Raw genomic sequence first — 15,110 nt, 5'->3', positions numbered from 1 at the left:
CCCTGGTACCTGCGTGCGCAGGTGTGCGGGGGAGGGAGGGGCGGGCGCACCTGGGCGCACCGCGGCCGCGTCCTCCCGCGGCTGTGTCACCCACGAGCGGGGGATCGCCTCCCCCCGCAGACCCCTCCCCCTGCGAGACCCCTCCCCCCGCGAGACCCCTCCCCCTGCGAGACCCCTCCTCCCGCGAGACCCCTCCGTGTGCCCCCCACCCCAGAGTCCCCTCCCCACACAGCCCTCGCGGGACAATTCCCCCCCTTCTTCCCGCCCGAATTCCCCTCGGGATAGGACCCCCCCCTACCTGGCATCTCTTTGGGATGGGACCCCCCCGTGGTGAGACCCCCAACATGAGATAGGACCCCCCAGGAGATGGGACCCCCAAGTTAGGATCCCCCATGGGATAAGATCGCTCCCCCATGGCAGGAGGTCACACCGGGACCCCGAGAGCGACACTGCCGTGGGACAGTCCCATCCGGTGGCCGTGGGACAGTCCCGTCCGGTGGCCGTGGGACAGTCCCGTCCGGTGGCCGTGGGGACGCGGCCTCAGCCGCAGAGGCATCGCCGCTTCCCCGCCGTGGCTGTCACCGTCCCGACCCCGGCAAAGGTCACCGGGAGCCACCGCGCCGCTCCCACCCGTGCCAGGAAATCCGGGGCTGGGCTGGGATGTCCTGTGTCCCCCGCCCGATGTCCCCGTGCCCCCGTGCCGTGTCGCTGGAAAGAGTGACGGCAACAGGGCACATCACGGGCAGCGCTGCCGCCGGCGGCACCCGGCCCTGGCAACAGGGACCTCCTGTCCCCTGTCCCTTGGCCCCCGTGCCCTGTACCCCGCTGCCTGTTCCCCGTCCCCATCTCTTATCCTCCGTGCCCGCCCCGCCCGCCCCGTGCCCGCCCCGCCCGCCCCGTGCCCGCCCCGCAGCGGCACCAGCCCGGGCGGTGTCGTTACCCCCGAAGGCCACGAGGTGACGCCGTCCACCCAAAGATGCTCGGGGGGGTTGGGGGCGATGGGCGGGGACCCCCCCCAAGCCCAACCCCCGCGGCTGTGGCGGGGCTGGGGGGACACGCGGGGACTCCCGAGGGCGCTGCCGGGCTCGGGGGGAGCTTCCGAGCGGGACATCTGGGGGACCCCACCAGCTGGGGGGGCGCGGCGCGGGGGGACCCTCCAGCCTTTCTGGGGAAGGTGGGGGGGAACCCTTCAGCCTTGGGGGGACCCTCCCAGCCCTGTGGAGGACACAGGGGAGAGTCGGGGGGTGCTGACTGGACCCTGTGCTCAGCGCTGCCGGTGGACTCCCCCAGAGATCCCCGGGTGCCCCAGAACAGCGACTTCTGCCCGCCCCCCCCCCACCCCCCCCACTGCCCCAGTCCCCCAAACTGCCCCCCACAGTCCCCCCCAATCCATCAGCCCCCGGATTTGGGGTTCCACAGGTCCCGGCCCGGCCCGGCAGCCCCCGGCAGCTCCAGAGCTCCCAGTCCCAGACTGGTTGGGGACTGGCCGGACCCGCCCCGCGCTCCAGCCCCGCTCCCCCGCTGCCCTCCCCGGCCTCCAGCTCCACAACCGGCTTTTCCTGCCGCCCATCCCGCTCCCGGCAGGGGCCAGCCCTGGCGACAGCCCGACTGGAGGGCGACAGCCAGGCTGGGGACCTGCGGATGTCCCAGTGGCTCCTGGGGACCCTGGGAACCCTCCCAGGGAATCCCGGCACAGCTCCCAGGGCTGGGCTGGTCCCGGACACTTCTGTCCCCTCGGAATGAATTCCTCGAATCCCCAGCTACAATTCCCATGTGGGAAGTGAGGCCGTGCCATTCCCCAGGCCTCGGGGTCACGCTTGGCCTCCTACAGAACCTCCAGCTTCCCTTGGGGATCCACCTCTGCTCTGTTTATTTCTGTGCCTCTGTATCTATTATTTCTATTTCTTTCTCTTTCTATTTCTGTTATTTCTATTTCTGATTGTGTTTTTCCTGTTCTTGCTCTTACTCCTATTCCTACTTCTAATCCTATTCCTACTTCTAATCCTATTCCTACTTCTAATCCTATTCCTATTCCTATTCCTATTCCTATTCCTACTTCTAATCCTGTTCCTAGTCATATTCCTATTCTTCTTCCTATGCATTCCTATTCCTGTTCATCCCTGTTCCTATTCCTATTCCTATTCCTATTCTTTATTCCTACTCCCGTTCCCCTTCCTATTCCCGCCCCTTTCCCATTCCCCATTTTCCTCCCTCTTTCCCCGCAGCCACGGCGTTGCCGGGACTCGAACCCGCATCTCAGTGGTGCCGGCGTTGCCGGGACTCGAACCCGCGGCCCGGCGTTGCCGGCGTTGCCGGGACTCGAACCTGCGGCCCCGAGGGGCGGCGCAGTTCCCGCCGTGGCCGCCAGGCGGAGCCGTTGCCCCGCGCCGCGGAACGAGCGGGGGGGAACCCGGGGGGCACCGCGGGGACAACACCGGGGGTGGGTAGGGGGCACACACAGGGGACAGGAGGGGACAGCCCCGCCCGGGTCACGGACCCAGCCCCCTCCCAGCCCCCGGCTCCTCTCAGAGACCCCCACCCCAAAATATTCTTGCAACCCCGAGTGCTGGGGGTGGCCGGGGACAGCTGTGCGAGCGGCCGGGGGGGACCAGGGCTGGCCCGGGACTGGCCGTGCTGGGTGAGGCTGCTGGGGGTCCTTAGGGCAGCGGAGGGGTTGATGCCATGATGATTTCTTGCTTTTCTTTTATAGCCCTGTTACAGTTTTTTACAACTCCTGTATTCTCAGTGCTTTTTGCCTCCATTCTTGGCCTTGTTTGTTCAGCCAGGAGACGCAACATCTCAGAAGCTTCGTAGCCAGGGATCAGTGTGCCCCAGACCCCAAGGTCCTCTCCAGAACACATTCTGTACACTGAGATAGAACCATCCAGGGAAGGCTCCTTGGGGAGCGGGGGGCTCACTCGAGCCTCTCATTGGGGAATCTTTGATAGATCTGCTAATTAGTAACACCTAGAATGTTCTACCCGATCTTTTGGGGTGGGCATTGCGCTGTGCATTGGGGTGCATTTGACCTGGGCGTGTGCACCTAAGGATCCTTCAAATAAATCCCAAGGTAAAATCCCTTTTCCCCTTCTAACCGTGTTTGACTCTTGATTTTAAAACCAGGAAAAGGCATCAGGGTCACTGGGTGGGGGTGGGAGAGGGGCACAGACCCCCGGGGGGTGTCCCCCCCAAAATCGGGGCTCGTCACTGCCCCGAGGTGCCCCCAGCGCGAGGGGAGCATGGCAGGTTCGGGGGTACGTGGGGGTCCCCTGGGGCGGGGGGGCTCTGCCTGGGGGTGGCATTGGACTGGGAGCCGCTGCTGGGAGGAGGTGGGAGCTCGGGAGAAGTGTGGGGGGGGCCATAAACCAACCCCTAAAGCCCTCCAGCCCCAAGCCCGGCTCCATCCCAGTCCCAAACCCCTTCCCTGCCCCCCCACAAACCCTCCTCCAAATAATCCCCCCGCAGCCCCAAAAGTCCCCTTGTAAACCGGCGTTTCCTGCCCCCCACAGTGTCCCCTGTGTCCCCAGGGCCCCCCTCCTGCAGACAGGACCCTGCACACTTTATTTACTCCCTCGCCCTCCTTCACCCACTCTTTGTTGTTTCCTGAGAGAGAGAAAGAAAAAAAAAAAAAAGAGAGAGAGAAAGAAAAAAAAAAACCCCACACAGGAGGAGGCAGGAGCCTATTTTGCCTCCCAGGCAATATTTCTGGAGCCAATCGGAATGCGCACCCACCCTGCCCTGCTCCCTAATTAAAGGCTTTAAGCAGGCGGCCGGGGCCGGAGGTTTGGGCACAGTCTCTCGGTGGCTCCTCGCGAAGCAGCCGCAGCGCCGGATCCCGCTCGGGGCACGCCAGGCCTCGGCAGCCGCCAGGTTGGGGGGTCCCCGGCCCGGGCAGGCAGCTGCCCCCTCCCCGCTCCCAGCGATGAGCGGCTCTTTCGATAAGAAGCTCTCCAGCATCCTGACGGACCTCTCGGGCTCGCTGAGCTGCCATGCAGCCTCCAAGGACTCGCCCACCCTGCCGGAGTCCTCGGTCACCGACCTGGGCTACTACACGGGCCAGCACGACTACTACCCGGGCCAGTCCTACGGGCAGCCCGTGGGCCACTACCCCTACCCCCAGTTCAACCTCAACGGCATCGGCGCCGCCGGCACCTACTCGCCCAAATCCGAGTATTCCTACAGCCCTTCCTACCGCCAGTACGGCCACTTCAGGGAGCAGCAGCTCCCGGCGCAGGAAGCAGGTAGGGATGCCGGGGGGACGGGGGTCGTGCCCATCCCGGTGCTCCCCTGGGGTTCCAGAGGGGGCTTTGTGTGGGATTTGTGTGGGATTTGTGGGGTTGTGCCCCCCTGGGCGTCCCCAGGTTGGGGACAGGGGGTTGCTGGCGGCTGTTGGGGCTCAGCCGCCTCCGCCGTTCCCGGTGTCCCCGTGGGGACGCAGCGGGACGGATCCGTGGGATGAATCCGTGCTGGATACAGAGTCCGGGACATGTCCCAGGGGTGTCGCAGAGGTTGTCCCAGGGGACGGGGCAGTGCCAGCACCCCGAGCGGGGTGACACCGAGCTGGGGAGGAGGTGGCTGCCCTGGGAGCCCTTCACACCTCACCCCGCGCCCTCTCCCAGTGTCCGTGAAGGAAGAGCCGGAGCCGGAGGTGCGGATGGTCAATGGGAAGCCCAAGAAGATCCGCAAGCCCCGGACCATCTACTCCAGTTACCAGCTGGCCGCCCTGCAGCGCCGCTTCCAGAAGGCGCAGTACCTGGCGCTGCCCGAGCGCGCCGAGCTGGCGGCACAGCTGGGGCTCACCCAGACCCAGGTAAGGGCTGAGCCACCCCCCCGACACCCCAAATCCCGGCCGCGGGCACGAGCGAGCAGCAGAGGGGGAGCCGCAGCCGCAGCCCCCCTGTAAATCCTGGATTTGGGAAGGGCTCTGTTCCCGGGGAGCCGGAGGGGTCTGGGGGCTCTCGGGGATGGAGTTCCCCGCTTGCTGTGGGTTGTAGGGTCCCCAGGGCCGGGTTTCCCCGTTGGAGCAAATCCTCTCTGCCGAGAGAAAGGTGGAGAGGACGGAGAGAGCAGGGAGAGGGGACGGAGCCCGGCCATGCCCCGCTCTGCAGTTTTGGGGTTTATCCCACTCCCTCTGGAGCCGGCCCCATCCCAGAGCTCACCCTGCCATGGGGTTTGGAGCTGGATCCGGCACCTGAGAGGGTCCTGGGTCACGGCACACCCGGTGTCCCGGGAATGTGGGGCACCAAGTGCCAGCGACACAGGACGCTCGGGATGAGCGCTCGGGGGAGCTCGGGACGCCCCGTCCCGACGGCAGCTCCCGATCCCAAATCCTGCCAGAACACGGGGACCCGAGGCCGGACCCTGCTCCTCCTGCCCGGACTTCCCAAAGTTTCCCCGGCTCTGGCCGCCCCATCCCGCTTGGTTCGGGCAGGGAGAAGGGATTTGGGGACCGGTTCCACACCCGCTGTCCCCGGCGCTGGGGTGGCCCTTCAGGCTGGACTGGAAGAGCCAGGACGTGCGGGATGGGCTTCTCCCCGCGAGCCGCCGGGATTGGGGCGAAGCCCTCGCTCTTGGGGTCGTGCCTGGCGCGGGGACAAATCTGGGGGTGGGAGGGGAGCGGGCTGTCCCCGCTGTCCCCGCAGCGTGCGACTCCCCCGCGCCCCATCGCGGTGCCCTCCCTGCCTCGGGGCCGGCGCCGGCGCCCTTGTGCCGCCCTTGGCCTTCCTCCTCCTCCTCCCTTGGGCGATGAAGCAATCGGGGACACTCGGCAAAGGGCTGACGGAGCGCGTCACCCGCTCCCAGAGGGACATCCTGTTTGGGTGACAACCACCGCCACCCCCGCCCCTCGCCCAGGGCCAAAGGCGTCCAGCGCCGCCTCGCCCAGCGCGGGGACGCTCCCGACGCCCGGCGTGTGGCGTGACGGGCTCCTCGTGACGCCCGTGTGTGTCCCCAGGGGGGCTCCTCGTGACGCCCGTGTCCCCAGGGGGGTCCCCGAGACACCCAGTGTCACATGGGTGCCGTCCACAGTGCACGGTGTGTCCGTGTCCGTGGTGTGTCCATGTCCGTGGTGTGTCCATGGTGTGTCCATGTCCGTGGTGTGTCCATGGTGTGTCCGTGTCCGCGGTGTGGCCGCGGTGTGTCCGTGTTCTCTGTGACACCCACACCAGCGGTGACTTTCCACGTGTCTCACGACAACCCCGTCCCCAGGGGTTTCCTGCCACGCGCCGTGTGGGGTCCCTGTGATGTCCCTTCCCGCGTCACCCACGTCCCCTGTCCCTTCCTGTGCGCCAGTGTGTGGCCGGGGTCCCTGTGACCCCCATGTCCCTTACTCCTTCACGTGTCTTTGGGGTCCCCGTGACCCCCTTGTCCCTTCCGTGTCTCTGGGGTCACTGTCACCCCCGTGTCCCAGGTTGGTTCCAGCGAGCAGGGCAGTTCCCTGTGACCCCCACGTCCCTCCCGCCTGCCCGGTGTCCCTGCAATCCCAACCACCCCATCCCCTGTCCCCTCCCCTCTCCCCATATCCCTCCCACCCCTCCATTCCCTTTCCGGGGCTCTGACCCTTTTCCCTCCATCCCGCAGGTGAAGATCTGGTTCCAGAACCGGCGCTCCAAGTTCAAGAAGCTCTACAAGAACGGCGAGGTGCCCCTGGAGCACAGCCCCAACAACAGCGACTCCATGGCCTGCAACTCGCCCCCGTCGCCGGTCTGGGACAGTCCCGGCGGCAGTGCCCGGACCCCGCTGCCGCAGCCGCTGCCCTACAGCTCCTCGCCGGGCTTCCTGGAGGAGCACAACCCCTGGTACCACCCCCAGAGCCTCAGCGGCCCCCACGGACCCCACCAGGCGCAGGCGGCCCCCCCGATGCACCACCCGTCCCCCGGGCCCCCCAGCACGGGCGCCGTGTACTGACGGGCACGGCGGGCTCAGAGACGCTGCACAGCTCCTTGGCCTCCTTTTTTCCCCCCTATTTTGGTTTTGTCTCCTCATTTTTTTCCTAAAAAAAAAAAAAGAACCAAAGGAAAGGACACCCCCGCGCACCCCTAGAACCCTCTCTCCTCGCCCCGCTCATCTCAGGAACCAGAGGACTGAAAAGGCTCCAACACCTCCGCTCCCAGCGCAGGAAAAGGTGGAAAATCCTTCAGCTACTCTTTAATTTTCGAAGTTTTTCGGTCAACTCCCCCCCAGATAAATTCAGCCCCCGAAGAGCCTCATCCCAATCCCTCGCTGGAGCTTTGCCTGTTGGGGTGACCCCGCTGGGTGACCCCGAGCGCGGGGCGCAGCCGGAGCGCCCGGATCCCGTCGGGATGGAGGATCTGTGTCACCGCTGCCGCGACACGGGGGTGCCTGGCGCCACAGGAGCGGGATGTGCTCGGCCCTGGCTCCGAAATCCACAGAGTGGGAGCGATTTTGGGAGTCATGGACACCCCACGGTAGCAAAGCGGGACCCTCATCCCAGTGGGAACCACCCGGGATGATGCCCAGACCAGAAGGTGGTGATTTAAAATTGAATAAAAACTATGGGGGGGGGGGGGTGGGGGAGGTGTGGGGAGGGAAATATTTTAATATTTAAGCAGTTTGGGAATGGTTTTAAGTTATTTTTTAGAGAGAAAAACTCGTGTTCACCTCCATCTTCTGGCAGTGCCTCCAGCTGTGGGGAAAGGAACGGCGAAAATGCCTCTTTTTTAAGGAAATCGACGACTTATTTTAAAGGAAAAAAAAAATAACCGAGCTCTTTCCTATTTTTTAAGAGAATAATGCTATTTTTTTAAGCAGAAAGTGCCGTTTTAAGGAGTGTTCATAGTGTTGTACAGTCCCGGGGAATTATTTATGTTGCCTTCTATAAATAGGGGTGTTTTGGGGGGGAAAAAAGGGAGTGTACATAAGGTTCGTTTGTATAAAGTTGTTCCAAACCAAACTGGTTTCGGTCTGGGTTATTTTGTCCACATATATATATATATATATATATATATATATATATGTATTTTTTTAAGGAAAATCCCCCCCTGGTTGATGGGAGCCCCCCCTCGGGACAGGGGGTGCCCCCGAGTGTCCTTTGCTGCTTCCCCAGGGAACCAAAGCCGGGCTGGAAATGTTCATTAATAAAAGCTCTGAATTTAAAGCTCCAAACACTTTTTTTCCCCCGGTTTCTGGGGGTGTTTGGGGAGCAGCGTTTGGGTTTTTTCCACCTTGGGAAATGTGGATTTAAACCCTCTGTCCCTCGGGCCCCGCTTTTGGGGGACAGCTGGGGGTGGGATGGCACCGGGTGATGTTGGCTCACCCCAAATCCCACTTTGTCCCACTGAGAGGGAATCTGGGGCAGGAAAAGGAATTTTTCCCCGGTTTTCAGAGTATTCCCCAAACGGCCGCGGGAACCTAGAGCTTCCCTCCCGCTCCTCTTACTGGGACCAGTGAACTCCCAGCCCTGAAGACTGGGAGGGCGGCTGCGCTGCCCCGATGTCCCTTTTGGGGACAACGAGGTGGGGGACAGGACAAAACCCCCCCGGGATCCCCAAATCCCTCGGGATCGATGCATTCCTTGCAGACACGGCGCCATCCCCGGCAGCGCTGTGGGGTTGGGGCGCTCAAGTGACCCTAAAATAACCCAGCAGGGTGTCCAGGGCTGTGGTGGCCCTGTCCTGCTGTCCCCGGTGTCACCCGCATCGTGTCACACGTGTGGGGACTCCATCGCCCCCCGAGCGCTGTCCCCTCATCACCCCCCATGTCCGTGGGGACCCCAAACCCCCCCACGGCCTCAATTCCCCGGGAGAGGCTCCAGGGCCGGAGCACGGGACGCTCCAGGCTCTCAGCCCCCCCAAATGTGTCCCCACGTCCCCAAATGTGTCCCCATGTCCCCCATTCCCAAATCCACGCAGGGACAGCCTCCCACCTGGCACCCAACCCCCCCAGAAGCTGCACCCCGAGTCCCCATTCCCAATCCCATGGGAAGAGGAGCAGTCGGAGCGGCGCTGCCTGGGGCCGGGAGCTCTGTGCCGTGAGCTGGGGAGGTTTCGTTTCATTTTTTATTTATTAAAAAAAAAAAAAAAAAAAAACAACAAAAAAAACCCTAGGTTTTTTTCTTTCTTTTAGAGGAGGAGGAGGAGGAAAGCGAGCCCGAAAAGGCGGCGGGTTACGTATCCAGGGATTATGTAAATCCCGGGTGCCGCATTGCCCACGGCCAGGGGCGATCCCCGCTCCCTCCCAGCACTGCCTGCGGATCACGCTCCCCCGGCAGCCCCGGGAATGGGCGCCGGGAAAAGCCTTGGGATCGTGGAGCTCCCCCCGGCCCCCTGTCCCATCCTCGGGGCGTTTTCCAGAGGGTCCGCCCGGGTTCCTGTCCCCCTTTCTCCCACGTCCAGCTCTCCGGAGGGGTCACCACCAGCACCTCCCACAGCCCTCCCAGCCAAGAATCCCCCAGAATTCCCAAAATGTGGCTGCAGGACCCCGAGATCCCTCCCTGGGGCCTGGTTCGGTGTCCCGGCACCTTCCCGAAAGTGGGATGAAACTGGGAATGGGATTGGGATTGGGAATGGGAGCCAGGGGCAGGATCCTCACAGGGGTGGGGACATCCCCCACTGTCCCCAGCATCCCTGTCCTGCCCTGGCACAGGCACAGGCACAGAACGACCTTCCCTCGTTATCCCAGTTATCCCAGTTACCCCTGATGGCAGCGGGGATGGCCTCGGACAGCTCCAGGATGGCGACACTGGGGACAGTCCCCTCGGAGGGGACGCGCCCGGTGGCTCTGGGCAGGACCGGGGTTTTGTGGGTCCCGCGGGGGGTGGCAGTGCCGGGGGTGGCGGTGCCCGGGTCCCCCCGCTGTCACCCCCGGGCCCAGCAGAGCCCTCCCAGCGCTCCTGCCCCGTTGCGACACCTGCAGCCCTTGCGTCACCCGGTGCCAGCCCTGGGAGCGGGGGCAGCGCCCGCCCACGGCCCGGCCTGGCAGCCCCAGCCCTGGAGCCGGGCCCGGCCCAGCCCTCGGCTCACCCGGAGCCACGCCGGAGTCACGGCCCCGCCGCCAGCAGGGTCCGGGATGGCCCCGCAAAATGGCACAGCGTCGGTCCCTGCGGGGCGTCTCTGTCCCCATCACGCTGGGGATGTCCTGGCTGGGGACAGGGAGGTGACTCCGGCTGCCCCCGCGGCCCGGGATGGATTTCCAGCCTGTGCAGGGGGAGGGAGGAACAAGGCCAGGGCCATCCCGGTCCCCCAGTGGGATTTCTCCCGTCCCGCAGGTTAAACCCCACTGGAGTGGGATGCCTGAGGGTCGGGATGGAAGTGTCTCCCCCAGAGCAGGGACAGCCCAGAGCCGCGGTGAGCATGGACGAGCGGAACCGATCCATGTTCAGCCGATTTATAGACGGGAGCAAAACCAATAACCGACAGAATTTATAAATTAATCCAGGCCGGGGGTCTGGGGACTCCCCAGCCCCTCCTAGGGTCCCCCCGCCCCCTGTCCATGAATGGGGGACCCGGGGCCGAGTCCTGTCCCACAGGGACGGCGCACAGGGCGCTGGGTCACTGCGGAGTGTGACAGAGCAGGACATCCTCGGGTTCCTGCAGATCCTTGTCACCTTCCTCCTCCTCCTCTTCTTCTTCCTCTTCCTCCATTCGCTGGGATCCCCCAGGGCTTCGCTGGGCTCCCAGTCCCTCGGGGGAGAGCGGCAGAGCGTCCCCCTCAGTGTCCCTCAGTGTCCCTCCGGAGCGCTGGCAGTGTCACATCATGGGGGTCCTGGGGATGGCGTCCTGCGGGTGCGGCTGGTACCAGGCTCCGAAGCTGTTGATGTAACCCCCGGGGGCCAGCGGGGGCCCCTTCCCGGGCCCAGGGAGGTCCCAGAGCGGGGGGAGGCTGGGGGAGCAGGGGGACACGGCGGGGGTGCTGTGGGGGGGCTGCTCCCCGTCGGGGGCACTCGGGACCTGCTTCATGATCTTCTTGTACTTGGAGCGCTTGTTCTGGAACCAGATCTTCACCTGGGGGCAGAGAGAGAGGGGTGAGGGGGGAGGAAGTGGCCAACACCCCCTAAACCCTCAAAATTAACAATTGCAGCCCCCCCGGGGCCCCCCTTGAACCCCATCCCTGTGGGGCTCTGGGGCATGAACCAGGCCGGGAGCCCAACCCTTCACAAGCGGCCCCTCTGAGGCAGGGGGAGAATGTGGGGAGAGGCACCGGGAGGCCGGGGAGCGGGGCAGTGTCCCCAGGAGTGTCCCCAGGAGTGTCCCCAGGAGTGTCCCCCTGCCCGTGTCAGCCCCAGCCGCTGCCGCTGCCGGTGCCGGGGCCGGCCCGGGCTGCGCCCGCCGCGCTGGGGTGGTGGCCCCGCTCATTCCTCCCCGCGGTCCCCCCCGCGCTGCCGGCAGGTTCCCACTTGTCTCCTCTTCCCCGGCTTTATGAGCTCGCTTCGCCCCTGGCTCCGGGGCTGCACCGCTGCCGCCTGCCTGTCTCTCCCCATCGCCTTCAAAAACCCACTCGCCCCGTCCCGCGGCCCGGGGCCGCCCAGCGCCGGGCACGGCCGGGCCGCCAGCCAGGCTCCGGGGCTGGGAAAGTCCCGCTGCCGCTGGGAGGTGCGGGCAGGGGCGCCCCAAACACGAGCCCTGCGGGTCCACCGGCGCCAGCTCCCCCGCCGCGGCACGGCTCGGCTCGGCTCGCTTCCAGCCGGGCACAGCCGCAGCCGGAGCCGTCCCGGTGGCACATGGTGTGTCCCAGTGGCACATGGCACATCCTGGTGGGCACATGGCACATCCTGGTGGGCATACGGCGCATCCCAGTGGCACATGGTGTGTCCTGGTGGCACATGGCACATCCTGGTGGGCATATGGTGCATCCCGGTGGCACATGGCACATCCCAAGGGGCACATGGCACATCCCGGTGGCACATGGTGCGTCCCCGTGGCACATGGCGCATCCCAAGGGGCACATCACGCATCCCAAGGGGCACATGGCACATCCCAAGGGGCACATGCCACATCCCAGTGGCACATGGTGTGTCCTGATGGCACATGGTGCAGCCCGAGGGGCACATGGCGCATCCCAAGGGGCACATGCCGCATCCCAAGGGGCACATGCCACATCCCAGTGGCACATGGTGCATCCCGAGGGGCACATCGCGCATCCCAAGGGGCACATGGCGCATCCTGGTGGCACATGGTGCATCCCGGTGGCAATGGACAGCCCCGATGGCCATGGCCACCGCAGTGTCCCCCGTACCTGGGTCTGGGTGAGCCCCAGCTGTGCCGCCAGCTCGGCGCGCTCGGGCAGTGCCAGGTACTGGGTCTGCTGGAAGCGCTGGTTCAGCGCCTGCAGCTGCAGGCTCGAGTAGATGGTCCGGGGCTTCCGCAGCTTCTTGCCCTTCCCGCCGAGCCGCAGCTCCCCGTTGGACACGGCCAGGGGCTTCTCGGGCTCTGGGGACGAGGTGAGAGGAGCCACAATCAATCAAACGCACCAAGAGGTTAAAAAAACCACCCCAAACCCACCCCAAATCGTCCCTGGGGCTGCCGGGGGTGTCTGTGGAAGGGAGGGGGGATGAGGGGAGGGCTGCATCTCATGGCCCTTTAAACCTCGGGCGAAGCAAAAGAGGAGAGGAGGAGGAAGGGAAAGACGGGATCGTCCATCCAATGTCCAACAGCACATGGGACACAGGCCTGGGCCTGCGCCCGGCTGGGGGGGCCAGGCAGGGCTCCCCGGGGATGGGGGGCACTGGGATGGACCCCCTGCCCCGGGGGGGGTCACTGGGGTACGCTGGGGGTCCCTGGCCCAGCAGTGCCCGCCTGGCGTGGGCGAGCCCGGGGCACCCAGGGACCACCGCCAGGGCCGGGGGCTCAGCCGGGCTCGGGACCCCCAGGCTGGCTCGGGCTGCAGGTTCCTGCCTCAGCTTTTGGGGGAAACAGTGGGGAACAGGGGTGGAGCAGGGCAGAGAGCTGGGATTGGGGTGTGGGGAGACGGCAGAGTCTGCCCGGCCTGGGGGGCACAGGCTGGAGGGTGTGGGCAGCTGGGGGTCCCAGGGGGCACCTGGGGGTCTCGGGGTGCAGCCGGGGGTCTCAGGTTGGAAGGTACCGGCAGCGGGGGATGATGCTCCCCATGCCCGGGGCTCCCCGAAGCCACCCACGTGCCCCCGGCGGGTCGGGGCGCTCTGGGAGCGGGGGGCCATCACCCCCGGCCCCGCCGGCTGCCCCCCAGGACCCCGCACCGAGCCCAGCCCAGCCCCGCCGCCCCGGAGCGCTTCCGACGGCTCCGTCCCGGCGCTTCCCGGCGCAGCCCCGGCTCTCCCGGCCGGGAGGGGCCCGGGGCGGGTGCGCGCCCCCCGCGCCCCCCTTACCTGTGTCCTGCAGCCGGGCCCCGGGGGCCGGGGCGTGCGGGGCGCCGGGGGGCGCGTAGGGCAGGTAGGGACCCCCGTGGGGCGGCGGGGGGGCCCCGCCGGGGTACGGGAAGTGCCCGGGCCGGCCGTAGGAGGAGAAGGGCGGGGGGTCGTGCTGGGGGTGGCCGGCCGGGGGGAGGCCGTGCAGGGGGTAATGCTGGGGGGGGCCGAGCTCCAGGAACGCGGCTTTGGAGGGGTCGGTGCCCAGCAGGGTCTCGGCCACCGAGCTCATGGTCATGGTGCGGCCGGACCGGGCCGGGCAGCGCCCGCAGCGCCCGCGGCAGAGCCGAGCCGAGCCGAGCCGAGCCCCCGCCGCCCCCCGACGGCTCCGGCTGCCGCGGCCCCGCGGTCGGGGATGCCCCGAGAGCCCCGCCCCGCCCCGCCCCCACAGTGACGTCACGCCCCGGGGCACCCCCTTCACCCCGTGCCCACCCCCCCCTTCTGTGTGGGACCCCCTTCGAGGCCCCCTTCCCCACCTGTGCAGCTGCGACCCCTCCCTGGGGCTGGGGGGACACCCCGGGCCCCCCCCATGTCCTGGCGGTGTCCCCCGGGGGTGACCCTCGTGCAGGGGGTGTGGGGGGTAACCCCACCCTCTTCAGGGTTCCCCCTCCCTTGGGGGCGAAGGGGGAGGACGGAGACCCCCGGGGGGGACACGGGGCAGCCCCGGGGACAGGCACGGGGCAGCTGAGGCCGCTCGCACTCAGCGCACCCACGGGGGACAGAGGGACACGGGCGGGACGGACACGGGCGGGACGGACACGGGCGTCCCATCCTCGCGCTCCAGGAGCTGGGGGCACTCCCGGGATTCCAGACGGGGGTGGGACCCTCCGAGCCACCCCCAGCAGGCGCGGGGCCCCTTCCCGGCGTCGGCAGCGCCCGGTCCCCGCGGGGCCCCGCTCCCGGCGGGTGACAACCTGCCCGGCCGCGCCCTCCGTGACCCCGGCGGGGCCCTGGGCCCGGGGGCGCCTCCAGCAAGGGCACCACGGGGACAAATCCGCCCGGTCTGGGGCTGGGAGCTGCTGCCACCGCCTTTGGGGACAGCCAGCGGAGCCCCGGCCGTGCGGGTGGCGGGGTCTGTGAGGCTGCGGTGGCTTTGGGGACACCGGGGTGGCACAGCGGGCAAGGGAGCGGGGAAGGGACCGCGAGGTCTGTCCCTGCCGCCGCCCCCGCTGACACGGCGGGGGGAGCAGCCCCGCGGGAGCGGTGACAGCGGCCGGAGGGTGGCAGGGAGGGCCCCCGTCCCCACCCTCCCATTAGGCCGTGTCCCAGCCGTGTTTCCATGCGGCCACCGGCTCTGAGTCACCCGCGCGGGGCCAGCGCTCCCATAGAAATAACCCAGCTCTGCCCCACGCTCCGGGACAGCCCCGCCTCACCCTCGCCCTCCGCTCCCGCCCTCGGCCCCCACCCCAACCCCAGAAACTTCCCCGATGACCCCCGGGGGCCATTCCCAGCACAGCCGGACCCACGGGCTGTGCCCTGGGTGCCGTGGTGTCCCCCCGTCCCAGCACGGAGCTGTGTCCCTGGGATGATCCTCAAAAATCCCACACCAGCCTTAAACTCGGGTGTGGGGCAAAGCCTCCGTGGGGGCCACCAAACTCCGGGGACCAACAGGGAAAGTCCCCCAACCCCACCCCGGCCCAAGCGGGGGCGAAGCAGCAGCGAGAGGAGAATTCCAGATGTTCGCAGCCCTGCCCGCGCCGCATCCCCGGGGAGCCCGGCCCGGCCCGGCCCGGCCCGGCCGAGGGCGAGGACCGAGGGAAAGCTCCCCTGA

At 66.8% G+C, this 15,110-nt stretch overlaps 2 protein-coding genes across 2 annotated transcripts; one reads left to right on the top strand and one right to left on the bottom strand.

Moving 5' to 3' along the window:
* The first annotated feature begins 3,763 nt into the window (after positions 1-3,763).
* DLX3 (distal-less homeobox 3) lies at positions 3,764-7,912 on the top strand. The gene is made up of 3 exons (XM_048320026.1): positions 3,764-4,241; positions 4,620-4,810; positions 6,580-7,912. The coding sequence occupies exons 1-3, from the start codon at positions 3,923-3,925 to the stop codon at positions 6,904-6,906; spliced, it is 837 nt and encodes a 278-aa protein (XP_048175983.1). The 5' UTR covers positions 3,764-3,922; the 3' UTR covers positions 6,907-7,912.
* A 2,416-nt stretch (positions 7,913-10,328) lies between these two features.
* On the bottom strand, positions 10,329-13,641 carry DLX4 (distal-less homeobox 4). Its single transcript, XM_048320075.1, has 3 exons — positions 13,301-13,641; positions 12,193-12,386; positions 10,329-10,961 (listed from the first exon to the last, which is right to left on the bottom strand). Exons 1-3 carry the CDS (start codon positions 13,575-13,577, stop codon positions 10,707-10,709), a joined length of 726 nt encoding a protein of 241 aa, XP_048176032.1. The 5' UTR covers positions 13,578-13,641; the 3' UTR covers positions 10,329-10,706.
* Between the last annotated feature and the right edge of the window lie 1,469 nt (positions 13,642-15,110).

The sequence above is a fragment of the Corvus hawaiiensis genome, chromosome 1, assembly GCF_020740725.1.
Source record: "Corvus hawaiiensis isolate bCorHaw1 chromosome 1, bCorHaw1.pri.cur, whole genome shotgun sequence".
In the NCBI taxonomy this organism is placed as follows: Eukaryota; Metazoa; Chordata; class Aves; order Passeriformes; family Corvidae; genus Corvus; species Corvus hawaiiensis.
This window is presented reverse-complemented; position numbering and strand designations above follow the sequence as displayed.

What these genes read in the sequence shown, in the direction of transcription:
- DLX3 (XM_048320026.1), top strand. Translation starts at nt 3,923, where the DNA reads ATGAGCGGCTCTTTCGATAAGAAGCTCTCCAGCATCCTGACGGACCTC. An exon ending in GCTCCCGGCGCAGGAAGCAG is followed by an intron (nt 4,242 to 4,619) that starts GTAGGGATGCCG and finishes GCCCTCTCCCAG; the next exon opens with TGTCCGTGAAGGAAGAGCCG. An exon ending in TGGGGCTCACCCAGACCCAG is followed by an intron (nt 4,811 to 6,579) that starts GTAAGGGCTGAG and finishes TCCATCCCGCAG; the next exon opens with GTGAAGATCTGGTTCCAGAA.
- DLX4 (XM_048320075.1), bottom strand. Translation starts at nt 13,577, where the DNA reads ATGACCATGAGCTCGGTGGCCGAGACCCTGCTGGGCACCGACCCCTCC. An exon ending in GGCCCGGCTGCAGGACACAG is followed by an intron (nt 12,387 to 13,300) that starts GTAAGGGGGGCG and finishes CCTCGTCCCCAG; the next exon opens with AGCCCGAGAAGCCCCTGGCC. An exon ending in TGGGGCTCACCCAGACCCAG is followed by an intron (nt 10,962 to 12,192) that starts GTACGGGGGACA and finishes CTCTGCCCCCAG; the next exon opens with GTGAAGATCTGGTTCCAGAA.